Source organism: Eptatretus burgeri, chromosome 4, assembly GCF_056783735.1.
Source record: "Eptatretus burgeri isolate ZD-2024b chromosome 4, Ebu_testis_v1, whole genome shotgun sequence".
Lineage (NCBI taxonomy): Eukaryota > Metazoa > Chordata > Myxini > Myxiniformes > Myxinidae > Eptatretus > Eptatretus burgeri.
Window position 1 is genome coordinate 129,434,817 of NC_140964.1, and position 14,298 is coordinate 129,449,114.

Here is a 14,298-nt window from a genome sequence, read left to right on the forward strand (position 1 = left end):
ACATTATTACTATGTTATTGGTGGATCCAGGTGTGGACATTCAAGTACAACCTACATGACAAGGTAATGGCAGTGAAAAGTCAAGATTTATCCCCATATATATGTTGAACACAGTGGGCTAGTCCAGGGGGAGAAATGGGTTGGACTTGTGTACGTAATACTTGAATGGTCCCAGTTCAATGGCATACATGTAATGTATTGTACCGGCACATCATTCATGCAAATTGTCAGAACATTTGTCATTACAGGTAATAATCCACAACAACAAAGACAACTTAGTTCTAATACTTTTTAATGAAAAGGATTGTGGGAAAGTACTGTGCTTGAGCAGAAAGTTCTGTTTGTGAGAACTTTGTGTTTGGCCCCAAGAAGGGCCATTTAAGGTACATTTTGAAATTACATAGTTAGGATTAGGCTCAGTTTATTCAGATTCTTTGGCAGTTCAGTTTGTACGGACATTGGTCAATTTGGACCACATGTTAAAACAATTTACAAAAACGAATTCACAAGATTTTGAAGCAATTTTAAAATCAGCCCCATGACCAAAAATCAGCCCCCTCACCCCACATGACGAGGCCTATTTATCAGCCCCGTCCAATTTTGAAAATGCAAGGCCTGACCATCTTCAAAGATGAAGCATAAATCATGAAAATGATTTGTCATATTTGTGCCTGTCATGTTCATGTGGATTGTCGACATTCCACATTCGTCGAGCAATTTGTTCGTCTTAAACCCAGTCGTATTTTGTATCATTTTAATTGGAAGCATGCACTGAATTTCACTGCAGCGACTGATGGAATTTATGTGTGCAGATATGTGCAAAGGTCAGTGTTGCTCGCATATCACTCATGCAAATGGAAAGTGGCAGTGAATGAAACGCGGCAGTATGGCTCTTGGCGCTGCGACTCGGTAGAAGCCATAAAAACTCAGTATCGACATTGGAAAAATGGTCGATTCGAAGAATGGTGCAAGAGTCGTACACAAAGATATGGATTTTCAAATGGTGCAAGCCGCTTCAAGATATGGTATGTCCTTCCTTCCAACCGTCCATCAAAAAATGAAGAACAACTTTTCTAACCCACCATGTTTCGTTCATTGATTGTTTGTCATTTACGTGTTTTTTGTGTTATTGTTTCGTCTGCATCAGGACTGAAAGGTCACCCCACCTGTTGGAGAAGTAACTGTCAGTTCCCCACGGGGATACGATTTAAGGAGTGCAGTCGCTTCACTGCACAGATTCTTTTGGACACGTGTGGAATTTTTTTGGGATGTTTGCCAAAATAATAAATAACAAGAGCGCAAGTGAGCACAATATACACCCGAAAAAGTCTCTGTGACACACACACACACATGCGCGCGCACGCACGCACGCACACACACAATTATATATTCAAACACATCAATTTATGAAGAACAAGAAGGTATATACAGAATTGTGCTACTACATGGAAAACAGCATCCTGGTTGCCATGGCAACCACTTTAGATGAGGAACTTATGTCGCGACACACCGCCTCCACGGTCTACCAATGTACCAAATATGAAACGTGAAAGTTGAAAACTTTGGGAGTTAGAGTACAGACAGGAACGGACGGACGGACAGACAAACGGAGGGACGGATGACCGGTATCACATAATACGCCCCGATATATATATATATATATATATATATATCGGGCGTATAAAAATAAATAATAACCATGGTTGGTGTCAAAGCCACCCAACGCTCGCCTGTTTATACATTTATCGTTTTTAAAAGACTCGTCTAATAATATTTTTAATAAAGCATTGCAGTGAAGTCTGATCCAAATAATTTTGAAGCAATATATGTATTTGTATATTGTAATCAGTAACAAGAGCGCAAGTGAGCACAATATACGCCCGAACAAGAAGGTATATACAGAATTGTGCTACGACGTGGAAAACAGCATCCTGGTTGCCATGGCAACCACTTTAGATGACGAACGTATGTCACGACACACTGTCTCCACAGTCTGTACCTATGTACCAAATATGAAACGTGAAAGTTGAAAACTTTGGTAGTTAGAGTGCGGACAGGAACGGATGGAAAACAGCATCCTGGTTGCCATGGCAACCACTTTAGATAACAAACGTATGTCGCAACACACCGTCTCCACAGTTTGTACCTATGTACCAAATATGAAACGTGAAAGTTGAAAACTTTGGGAGTTAGAGTGCGGACAGGAACGGACGGATGGACGAACAGACAGACGGACGGACGGACGACACATAATACGCCCCGATATATATTGTTGCGAATTCGTGCCCGCCGGCGTGCGATCGGCCACGTGACTCGAATCGCGGCACGTCGCCCACCGGACGGACAATTCTGTCGTGACCCTCCGGGAACTATCGCCCGGAGCGAGTCAGGGGTGGGCCTTTCGACCTCACCACAATCGTGCCATTCGGCCACCCGCGTAGGATAGGGTTGTTCGCCAAACTCGACCTACCTAAGTACCCACGCGGATGGTAGACCGGGCAATCGGACCTCACCGCAGGCCGACTCCGGACACGAACTGCTTAAGCAGTCCGTTCCGTGCTATCGGGATAATCGAGCGGTGTTATCGTCGGCCTCGATGGTTCCGATTAATTATCCGGCGTATTAAGCCCACGACGAACCCGTTACGTGAAGCAAGATGGGGATTCAACAAAGGTAAGGACGCAGCGAAACGGGGAACAAGTTCACACAAGCACTTTATTCACACAGACACAGACACGAAGCACACATATACAGCCAAACAGAATCAGAAATGCACATAAAGCATATGCAAGAAGAAAACAATAAAAGCAACGACGACGCAGAGCTACAACCGACTACGAGAACACACGGCAACACTTATACAGTTTTACTTCACAAGACACGGCGCCATAAGTTCCATACAAAAAACCCTGAAAAGAAATAGAAGTGGTCACTTCCCTGTGCGCGCACCGAGTCCTTCTCCGCGCCCTCAGCTCCCGCTCCTCTGGCGTTGTCGGTGAGCTCGTGCTTCGCGCCGGCACGTGTCGCCGTTCGACGCCACGGAGCGGGGTTTTGGGGAATGAATGGGGTTTTCAGCGCTCTCTCGGTGCGGACAGGGGGGGGCGAGGGGGGGCAGAAATCGTCGACACTCGGGGTCGAGAGGGAGAGGAAATGGCGGATGCTCCGTCGCACCAGCGGGGTCTCGGGACCACACCGACTCCGGCGAACCCTCGAACAGGAGCTTTCTATATATATATATATATATATATATATATATATATATATATATATATATATATATATATATATATATATATCTCTCTCTCTCTCTCTCTCTCTCTCTCTCTCTCTCTCTCTCTCTCTCTCTCTCTCTCTCTCTCTCTCTCTCTCTCTCTCTCTCTCTCTCTCTCTCTCTCTCTACACCGTCGTTTGTCCAAAAGGTCCAAGGCTCATCAGGATCAAGGGCTCCGCAGGGATCAACAGGCCGGCAGGAACAACAACAACCACCCCCTCTTCGCAGAGCCATCCCTTTTTATATCGCGGGGCTCCGCCCCGTTGCTCCGCCTCGTTCTTTGCTCCACCCCCCTTCGAGGCGCTTCGAGAAAGGTCTCGAAGAGGGGCGTTCCTCCTCCCTGGCCACGTCACACCGCGCATCCATCAATCGGGCGCCAGCTGCCCTCCCCTCGCTTCTCCTCCCTCACACCAAGCGCGGAGAAGAATGGCGCGAAAAGCCCACCGAGCCCCTTGTTGGTTTTTGTTTGAAATAAAAGATAGAAAAAGAAAAACGACCGACTCAAAGCATCGCAGCCCGAATGAATCACATTAATTCCCTCTAAACAATGGGTTTGGGGCTAACTACACATGTACTTAAGAGATACCTCACCTACGGGACCTGGATGGTGGTTTGTGAATTTCCACAGCTGTAACAATATATATCGGGCATATAAAAAAGTGTGGTAGATAAAAACATAAGAAAAGGAAAAAATAACTTGCACCAAAAATTTTAACATTTTCACGCTCATGCTGACGCTGATGCTGACGCTCACGCCGGGGGTATCGCTATAGCTCTCTGTTCTTCGAACAGGCGAGCTAAAAAAGGAGACAGGTTCCAAAATTTAAGCAGGTGGGGACTATCGACTGGATTTTTTTATTTGGCCTAACAGACAAAACATGACACTTAATACATCTTGGAAACTAAAACAGCACTCGTGGAGCAGATAGTCTCGCCTCGAGCACTCATTCTGAACAAAACTACCATCGTTAACTGAACATGCCACTATTATTCCTTTTATTCCGGCTCTTTGAGACCTCCCCTCGTTATGCCCCTCTCTGCTTCCCCTTGCCCATAACTCTCTGTTTTCCCCCAACCCATCCTCCTCCCGGGTTATTGTCTCTTCCAGTTTGATTAACGTGAACCCTGTCCTGGCAGTGGAGTCCCATCGTCCATCAATAACTGCATTTCTCACTCTCTGTGAACTGCTCTTACACCTCCCAAACCCGAGAAGTACTTCTGGCTGCGTCCTCAAAAACCTCTTGATTGTCTGGTTTGTACCATCCTCCAAACCTTGAACACTCCATTTACATCCCTCAGATGACTTGGACTGCCTTTTAACCACTCATCGTAACTCTCTCTTGCTCAGATGTGGTGAGTTCAATTGTCACCATTGCAATTGGCGAGGTGTTGGTGCTTCTTTCGCCAGCCAAACCACATCACTAAAAGACTTCTGTGTCACCACGGAACTGACTCGATCTGTGAGTCCCACCCAGATTTCTGTACCCAGATTTCTTCCCACCCAGATGTCTGTAAATGAAAAATCCTCCCCACCAATGTCACGTGCTCTTCCTCTGCTCCAAATGGTTTATCTGATTAGGTGCTTGTGAATTTCAACAATTCTCCAAGAACACCCTCAGTGCTGGTGAGTCTGGCAGTCCATCAAGCAAACTGGCAGGGAATGAAAGCAGCCATCGCACTTCAAGACTGGTCTCCTTTTTCAACCACCTTTGATATAAACACAGCATGGGAATTCTTCCACTGAAACCTGCTCACCCTTACGAACATACAGTGGCCTGCAAAAGTATTCACCCCCTCAAAAGTTTTCACATTTTGATGCCACCTGAGCATATTTCTCACTTGGTCAACCAACAAGGCAAAAAACATGAACATGAAAACATGAACAAAAAACATGAAAAAGGAGCTTTCCAAAGAAGTCAGACATAAAATTGTCGAGAAACACCATTCAAAAGAGCGTTGTGATAAGATTTCATAGTCACTCATTATCCCTTTGAGTACGGTGAAATCCATCATTAAGAAGTGGAAGACGTATTATACCACCCAGACTCTAACCAGATCACCTCGCTCATTCAAACTCAGCAGCCAGGAAACTGGTTCGGGATGTCACTGCAAACCCAATAATGACTGAAAGATCTGCAATGCTCTCTGAGAAGGAGGTTCGCATTCATCAATCAACAATAACCTGCTGCCTTCACAAAGCTGGCCTCCATGAACAGGTGGCAAGAAAGGAGCCATCGCTGAAAAAGGCATATCTGAAAGCTCATATGAAGTTTCCAAAAAGCATCTTAATGATACTGCAAGCATGCGGAGAAAAGTTGTGGTTAGGCGAGACAAAAATTGAACTTTTTGGTCTAAATTCAGTGTTACATCTGGTGCAAATATAACACTGCACATCACCCAGTCAACACCATCCCTCCTGTCAATCATGGTGGCGGCATCATCATGCTATGGGGCTGCTTTTTATCAGCAGGGACTGGCAAGCTTTTCAGGACAGAAGGGACGATGGACGGTGCAAAATACAGAAGAATCCTTGATGAAAACCTGCTTGAGTCAGCCATGATCTGAAACTTGAAACTGGGTACGAGATTCACATTTCAGGACAATGATTTGAAGCACATAGCTAAAGCCACACTGGAGTGGCTGAATAAGAAGAAAATAAATGTTCTTGAGTGGCCCAGTTAATGTCCTGACTTGAACCCAATTGAACATTTCTGGCTAGACTTGAAGATTGCAGTCCATTGACGATCCACATTAAAGTTGGCAGTACTAGAGCAGTCTTCACGTGAAGAATGGTCAAATATTTCACCACGTCATGTGCAAAGCTGATGCAGACCTCCCAAAAAAGACACAACAGTCATTCCTGCATAAGGTGCTTCCACCAAGTGCTGACTTTCTGGGCTGAATACTTTTGCAACCAGTGAATTTTGATTTGTGCACGTTTATTGCAGGTAATCCTGACATGTAGCCTCCTTCAACTCTAACAGTGTTTAGTTTAATCTCCTCAGTTATGAATTAAGAAGTTCCTTTGGAAAAATTGTTACATCATTCATAATTCATCGAGATGTGGCATTATTGGTTGGGGTTGAATACTTTTACAGGCCACTGTCTCTCCCATCTTGTCTGAGGTTCTTCTCGATGGACAGCTAATGGAACTTATTATGGACAGCTAATGGTTCTTCTCACCCATATTTTCTATGATGTATTTCTTTTATATTTGTCTGATTCTCTTCTTGAGGTTTGAAATTCTGTTTCCCCTCTTGAATTCTTCTATATGTTCAGCCCAACAAAATGATAGCGACGTGACAGCCAAGCTGCCATACACAAGAAGATCAGATCTATATTTTTGTGTCGTTTGTATTTTCTCTGACGTACAGTGCTGCAGCAAAACTCACATCGTTAATTTCACACAGATTAGGTGATTTTGGGAGCATTTTAGTGACGGCGTTTGTTCTCCGAACTTCTATCTTCAGATGTTTTTCGGTGGAGATATCATCTTTGCCTGGGTGATATTAATTTGATTTCCTCTATTTTATTGACCAGTTTATCTTCGAGCCTGTGCTGTTCATTGTCAACCTCCTCTTCTTCATTCTGTCATTGTCCATTATTCTCCTCGTCATTGTGATATATCCTTGTTACTCTTGTTTGTTTTGTTTGCAAGGTGCCATTTGAGCTGATTTATCATTCTCTACGGATGCTACTGCAGCATTTTCTATTGTCGTTCTCTGGTTATGTTGTGGTGTTTTCAATTGTTTCTTCATTCATTTCTTCAGTCAGTTGCCCAATTTCTGTTATTGTAAATAAATATGAAATCTCATCCGTTTATGTTTTCCTCAGTAAGGGTCTTCCTCAGCTCTAGTGTGTGGATCCTCACATGCTCTTTCAAATTGCCGTTTTGAAGGAAACCCTTATCACATGTGGAGCATTTGTGAGGATGCCCTCCTGTGTGGATCCTCAAATGCACATTCAAACTGTCTTTCCGAGAAAATGCTTTATCACATGTGGAACATTTGTAAGAATGCTCTCCTGTATGGATCCTCATATGCTTATTCAAACTGCCTTTTTGAGAAAATGCTTTATCACATATGGAACATTTGTAAGGATGCTCTCCTGTATGGATCCTCATATGCAAATTCAAAATGTTTTTTCGAGAAAATGCTTCATCACATATGGAGCATTTGTAAGGACGCTCTCCTGTATGGATCCGCATATGCAAATTCAAACTGCCTTTTCGAGAAAATGCTTTATCACATATGGAACATTTGTAAGGACGCTCTCCTGTATGGATCCTCATATGCACATTCAAGTCAGATTTAAGAGAGAAACCCTTATCACATATGGAACATTTGTTCGGACGCTCACCTGTATGGATCCTCATATGCCTATTGAAGCTGGATTTAAGAGAAAAACCTTGATCACAGACAGAGCATGTGTGAGGAAGTTCTCCTGTGTGGAAACTCGCATGCATTTTCAAACTGTCTCTATGAGAGAAAGCTTTATCACATCTGAAGCATTTGTAAGGACGCTCTCCTGTATGGATCCTCATATGCTTATTCAAGTCGCCTTTCTGAGAGAAACATTTATCACAGTCACAGCATTTGTAAGGACGCTCTCCTGTGTGGATTCTCATATGCATTTTCAAATGGTGATTTTGAGAGAAATCCTTTTCACAGACAGAGCATTTGTAAGGTCGCTCTCCTGTATGGATCCTCATATGCTCTTTCAAACTGCCTTTATAAGAGAAACTCTTATCACAGACAGAGCATTTGTATGGGCACATTCCGGTATGGATCCTCATATGCACTTTCAAACTGCGTTTTTGAGAGAAATCCTGATCACATGCGGAACATTTGTAAGGACGCTCTCCTGTATGGATCCTCATATGCACTTTGACGTAACCTTTTTGAGAGAAATCCTTATCACATATGGAGCATTTGTTAGGATGCTCTACTCTCTGGATCTTCACGCATCTTTTGAGGTTACTTGTTGAAGCAAAATCCATCATGCTCACATTATACTTACGATGCATTCGCCTTTCAAGAACACATTTGTATTTGTATAATTTCATGTTAAGCTTTGTGTTGGGAGGACCAGACATACACTTGTATTTCAAAGGTCGTGAGTCTTGATCTCGTGATTGTTTCTTCAAAAAAGATGTCTTCTTCACTGCCAAGCTGCACGTGGAGGTAATTTGTGCATTTCTACCTCTTGACGGTTCTACAAAAAAACAAACAAGAATTCATTTTACAGTGTCTTTTTGACAAAATCAAAATATTGCACATCGTTTGTAAAGTTTTATGTTCTCGAGACACCCACTCTCCATTTTAAGAGGGCCCAAATCTTACAGGCTGGTACCCTATTATTCCAGTATGGATCATCATTGCATTTATCGACCCCCACCCCCTGTCAGAAATGCATTTCCCCTTTAATGAATCTTAAAAAAATCAATGGGATTTTGAAGTTCCACTTAAACAATATTTTCCAGGAACACATCCATAATGTAAATACCTGAAAGTGCCTGTATATAGGTGTGTTTGTGTTGATAAAGTACAACACATTATCTTTGACTCTTCCCCCACCCCATTACTCCCCTCTTTCCCAGCCCCCTCCCCTCGTTCCTTCTCCTCACTCTCCCGCACACCTCGCCCCCCTCCCCACCTCGCCCTCTCCTTCCTCTCTCTCTCGCTCTCACCCCACTCCCCTCACTCCTCGCACCCTTTTCTCCCAGAGTGTTTAATGACATGTGGTAAGGCATCGCTCTCTCCTCCCGCTTCCTTACTCTCTTCCTTGCTCTTGCCCTTCCTAGGTCTTCCTCCTTGCTCCTCCCCCCTCTCTCCTTCCATTCTCTCTCCTCCTCCCTCCCCCCCCATCCACTCCTCTCCTCTATACTCCCTCCCATCTTTCTCCCCCCCACTTAATATTTACATCAGTGAAGCAACGGGTTGTGTGTTTATACATAACTATACTTTACAATATTCACACCATCACTGAATGTGAAATCGATTGACTTGAACAAAGTTCAGATTCACTCGTGTGCATTAGCCACGTGTTGTTCCGTGGTGCAACAGGTGGTGGCTGTCGAAATCTGGAGTGAAATCCGAAAATTTTAACAAATTAGCAATTTTTATAACTAAGTGCATATATTGAAGCAAAGCATTAAAAACTTAACTTTTTTACTGTTCGGATGACTATATTAGTCTAGTAGGAAGGTAGGGTCCCCATGCACCCAAAGGATATAGTTTTCCAACTTACATTTTTGTAATCCTGAAAGTGTCTAGAAAAGGAATTTTGATGTTCCCATCATGAAATATTGTCGCATGGGGTCCATTTGGTGGCCATCTTGGATTTCCAATGAAAATCAATTATTGCCATAACTTTTGAACTCGACATCATGCAAAGATAAATGATACCATCTTTCTGTATAATTTTGACAGAGGAATTGATTTGGAGGGTTATTTTCATGATTTGAACAAGTTTATTATCATAAAAACTGAAAAAAATCGGAAAAAAAGAACAAATAACAATCAAGCTCTTTAAAATGATCTATTTTCATACATACCAAAATGTAAGATTCCCATGGAGTCTGGAATTAACTAAAATTGCCAGTAATTAGGGAAAATAACAAAATACGAGTTCAATAAGTCACAATAAGAACATGAAGGAAGCTATTCTCATCTTGCACATGAGGACAAGCTACGGACATGGTAAGCAATGTTATTTTTCCATTGTGCTACTGTTTATCTAGTCATGAAAAAGCTCATCGTAATCAATCTCGGACAAGCTACGGACATGGTAAGCAATGTTATTTTGCCATTGTGCTACTGTTTATCTAGTCATGAAAAAGCTCATCGTAATCAATCTCATGCTCTTCCTTTTCTTCTCCCTCCTCCACCTCTTCAGCTGTTTTCTCCAGCAAGTCAATGAGAGAAGGAGGAAGGATAGGGCCACATGACCATACTGGTTCCAAGATACCCTCCTCAGTCTTCTCCCAGCCTTGTCCAGGATCATATGGCTTTGGACGCCAGAACAATGGCTTGTCTGCTCGCTTGTAGTTGGCAAGGCGGTGTTTCACACGTTCAATGTGTGGGACAAGGTTGTCTCTGTAAGATGGGAGTTCTTCTGGTGATTTGACCTCAAGATCATCAGCTGTAGGAGGCCAGGGAAGTGGCTTTGAATCCTTGAATGCCTGCTGAATTAAACTACGAAGGAGCAGGACCACATCCTCATACTTGTCTTTGGACCCCAGCTTGTATGCATGGGCCACTGCATCTGCAATGGAGATGCTGGCACTGTAGACCAGGTTATAAATGATTCAGCCTTTGTCACCTGGATTGACTTTGGCAAAGGCAATCTGCTCATGAATGTCATGGTTCTCAAGTCGAGTCTTCAGCTTCTCACTTCTGTGTTCAGGATTGGGAAAGCCATTTCTCTCAAACTCTTGGATGTAGAGAAGACGCAATGATGCAAGCTGCACAACCTCATTCTGTCCAATCACTTGGTTTTGAATGAAATCAAGCACAGCAGTGAATGACTTCAGATGTGCAGCAGCCTTACGAACCTGATCTGTATCGCTGGCATTTTTTGCAGCTCGGGCTGTAGTACACAGGTGATTGACATACTTCAAGTTGAATGACTTGCGACATGACTGGTGGAACTGGGCCTCTCTTGCAAACAGGTCTTCATCTTGCACCATGCGATATAGAGCACTATTTTCCAGTTCTAGGGCTTGGGGCTCAATTTGTTTCCAGGTGGGAAATTTCAAGGCTCCATCCTTGTCCTTGAATACTGAGAACTTGATGCACCGCTCGGTCTTCCCCCAAGACTTTCAGTTCAAGCCTTTGACAGAAAATGCATTCTGAAGGGAACAACTGCATGGCAGAGGATGATGGTGGTTTACGGGGGGAGCGGGATGTTGAGGCTTCATTGGATGTTACACGAGACTTCAAGCGATCTTGGTTTTTAGTGAAGTTTTGGTAGCAGCCACGATGATAGCCAATTGCTTCTAAATCTGCCCCAGAAAGACTCTCTGGAATATTGTTACAGGCTTCCTCCATGCGATTGGGTGAATCTTGAGATTCGATGAGTCGTTTGTCACGAATACTATGCAGCTGGGCTAGCTTGTCAGTGGCTTATCCCTTGATATTACTAAGTGATGTGAAATAGCCATGCTGAATGCCAGTTACATGTAAAATACAAGTTATAGGAGGACGCTTCCACAGTTCTTCAACCCATCACCATTATCACTCTTGCATTTCCTTGACTTTGACATGATTATCCACCACCACACTATAACTACAATTGTTAGTTCATTTTTACCACCACCAAAGCATAGTTCTAGCTACTAATTCTACAATAAAGCCTTCACCTGGAAAAGAAAATAGACATTGCATGAATAGGATGGACTCGACATTGGTCAAAAACCTGAATTCACCTATCTTGACATCCCCAAGTACCACACTCCCTTCATGAGAGCTTGCCAGTCAATTTATGTTTGTTTGGCCTTGAACCCTTAGTTCAAGGTCAAAACTGAAGGCACCAAATCATTCCTCATACATGATTTCCTATTAGTGCATAAACATACCTAACCACCCAGACCATTATATAAAGATTTACAGGCACTTTAAAAAAAAGGGGGGGGGGACAATTGGGAATTCCCTTTTGTTCAAAATCCATGACATTTTCAACCTATTTTGCCCGAGATTCATATTCCCTTCATGAAATAATCCATTTTCTAGTTATACATGTTCTTGGCGCTGCTATATTTAATATTGCTTCATTGTTTCATTTTAAAACAGTACATCACTTTCAAAATCTTACCTTTTTCATCGACCTCTGAGTCTTGTGTTTACATATCTGGTGACAGCTATGTGTCATAAGTCACATGACATCGGGGAGGGGAGGGGGATTCCCAAAGTTATTTATATCACAAACTTTAAAGTTCTTGAAATTCTGTAAATATTGGTCTGGGAGGTTAGGTATGTATTAGGTACCAATAGTAAATGGTGTATGCAGAATCATTTGGTGCCTTCAGATTTGACCTTGAACTATAGATTCAAGGTCAAACAGCCATATGGGTACATTTTTTTTTTATAGTTGTGCAAATTGCGAAATAAAAACCCCTTGAATCATGAAAATAACCCTCCAAATCAATTCATGTCAAAATTATACAGAAAAATGGTATCATTTATCTTTTCATGATGGCAATAATTGATTTTCATTGGAAATCCAAGATGGCCACCAAACGGACCCCATGGGACAATATTTCACGATGGGAACATCAAAATTCCTTTTCTATACACTTTCAGGATTACAAAAACGTAAGTTAGAAAAATATATCCTTCGGGTGCATGGGAGCCCTATATTCTTCCCCGACTATATTAAGGGAAGAAAAGATTAACGATGTGCAGAAAGTGTAACTTAATTGAGCGCAACACAGTGCCTCATAAACTGTTTTTGCAATCAATGATGACACAGTCCACATGGGTCCTTTTTTTCGGCAATGACGTACACAGTTTCCTCTTTCTGTTTTGGGCGATGCGCTTACATTACAAAATATTAATATAAATATACTATTATAGTTCCACCAATATATTAATAGTTGGTAGTTTTTGCATGCAAAGAGAACCTTTTTTGTTGCTGGAAGTGAAGTGGCTTTTCTACCTTTCCACTGTTTTCTGCGATCGAGGTTTTATCAAGTTTTCCTTTGTCCGTGTGACGATTTCTAAAGCAATTGTTTATTGGGTGTGCTTTTCAAAGGTTGTATGGTTTCTTTTTGTGAGTTTCAGAGCAAATATATTTAATTAGTAAGATACCTGTGCTATGCACTGGAGAGGCTGGACAGCCAGTTTGTGAAGGACTTTGGCAAAAAAATGATGAAACTACAAATGCTGTGTGAATGTCAGGTGGAACCCCTCACTTAATTTCATCATTCTGCTTTGAACTCAATCTCTCTATATTTTCATTCAAACAGCATCATTCCAATCAAAAATTAATATGATACCATTAATTTAACAAAACACAATATTACAAACACTCTTGAAGTAAATGAAGTATTTAAAATGATGTCATGGCAAATCTGAATATACCATCAGAGATGGGGAATCCCCCGCCATTGAATGAAAAAGGTCATACATATTCCACATAATGAGGGAGGTGAATTGGAAACAAGACACCATTTGGTCATCATCTCTAAAAAGTTCCCCAGGGATGAGGAACGTAGTAACCAAAAATAATTGAAATCAGATAAGCGGTTTTCCATTTATTACAAAAAACATTTTTTTCAAGATGGCCACCCCAGTCAGCCATCTTGGATCCGGCCACGCCCAAAATCAATAGGGTTCTTCCTTTTCAGGTGGTACTTGTGTGACTCAAATTTCAAATCGATATGGCGAAAAAACATTTTTTTCAAGATGGCCGCCCCAGTTGGCCATCTTGGATCCGGCCATGCCCAAAATCAATAGGGTTCTTTCTTTTCAGGTGGTACATGCGTGACCCAAATTTCAAATCGATATGGCGAACAGTTTATGAGTTATCGCACTCACAGCTATAAATGTTGACGCCTGGACGGACGGACGGACGGACAGCCGGACGACCTGGGTGACTACAATATCCCCCTTCCGCCATGCGGCGGGGGATAAAAATGCCAAATCAGCAATTGCCAGCAGTGGAAAGCAAAATCATTTCCTGATCCTCCTTTAAACTCAATATCTCTTTATTTTCATGCCAAACAGTATCATTCCAATCACAAATTAATACTTTACCATTAATTTAACAAAATCCAAAATTACAAACACATCGCACAGCGGCCAAGGCCCAAAAAATTAGGTGTCCCCCTGCCGGAGGTATAACAAGCTGGGACTAGTCTCGTTTTTGAAAAGTGATGTTGTAGTTACACCAACTGTGGTACAACATGCTGACTTAACCCCTTTTTGCAGAAACTTGCGAAAAAAATGACCTTTTCAATTACTTGCTTATTTGATGAAATCAGCACTGTTAATCTTTACCTATAGCAGTTATACCTATGTATTTCA

At 42.3% G+C, this 14,298-nt stretch overlaps 1 protein-coding gene across 1 annotated transcript in view; it reads right to left on the reverse strand.

Annotated features, from left to right (window-relative positions):
* Positions 1-275: 275 nt before the first annotated feature.
* The window catches only part of LOC147029102 (uncharacterized), a 67,540-nt gene continuing 53,517 nt past the window's right edge, over positions 276-14,298 (reverse strand). The window contains exon 4 of the mRNA XM_085876197.1: positions 276-8,485. Within this exon, the coding sequence (XP_085732323.1) occupies positions 7,083-8,485 (1,403 nt within the window). The 3' untranslated portion in view covers positions 276-7,082. The remainder of the gene's footprint in view (positions 8,486-14,298) is intronic.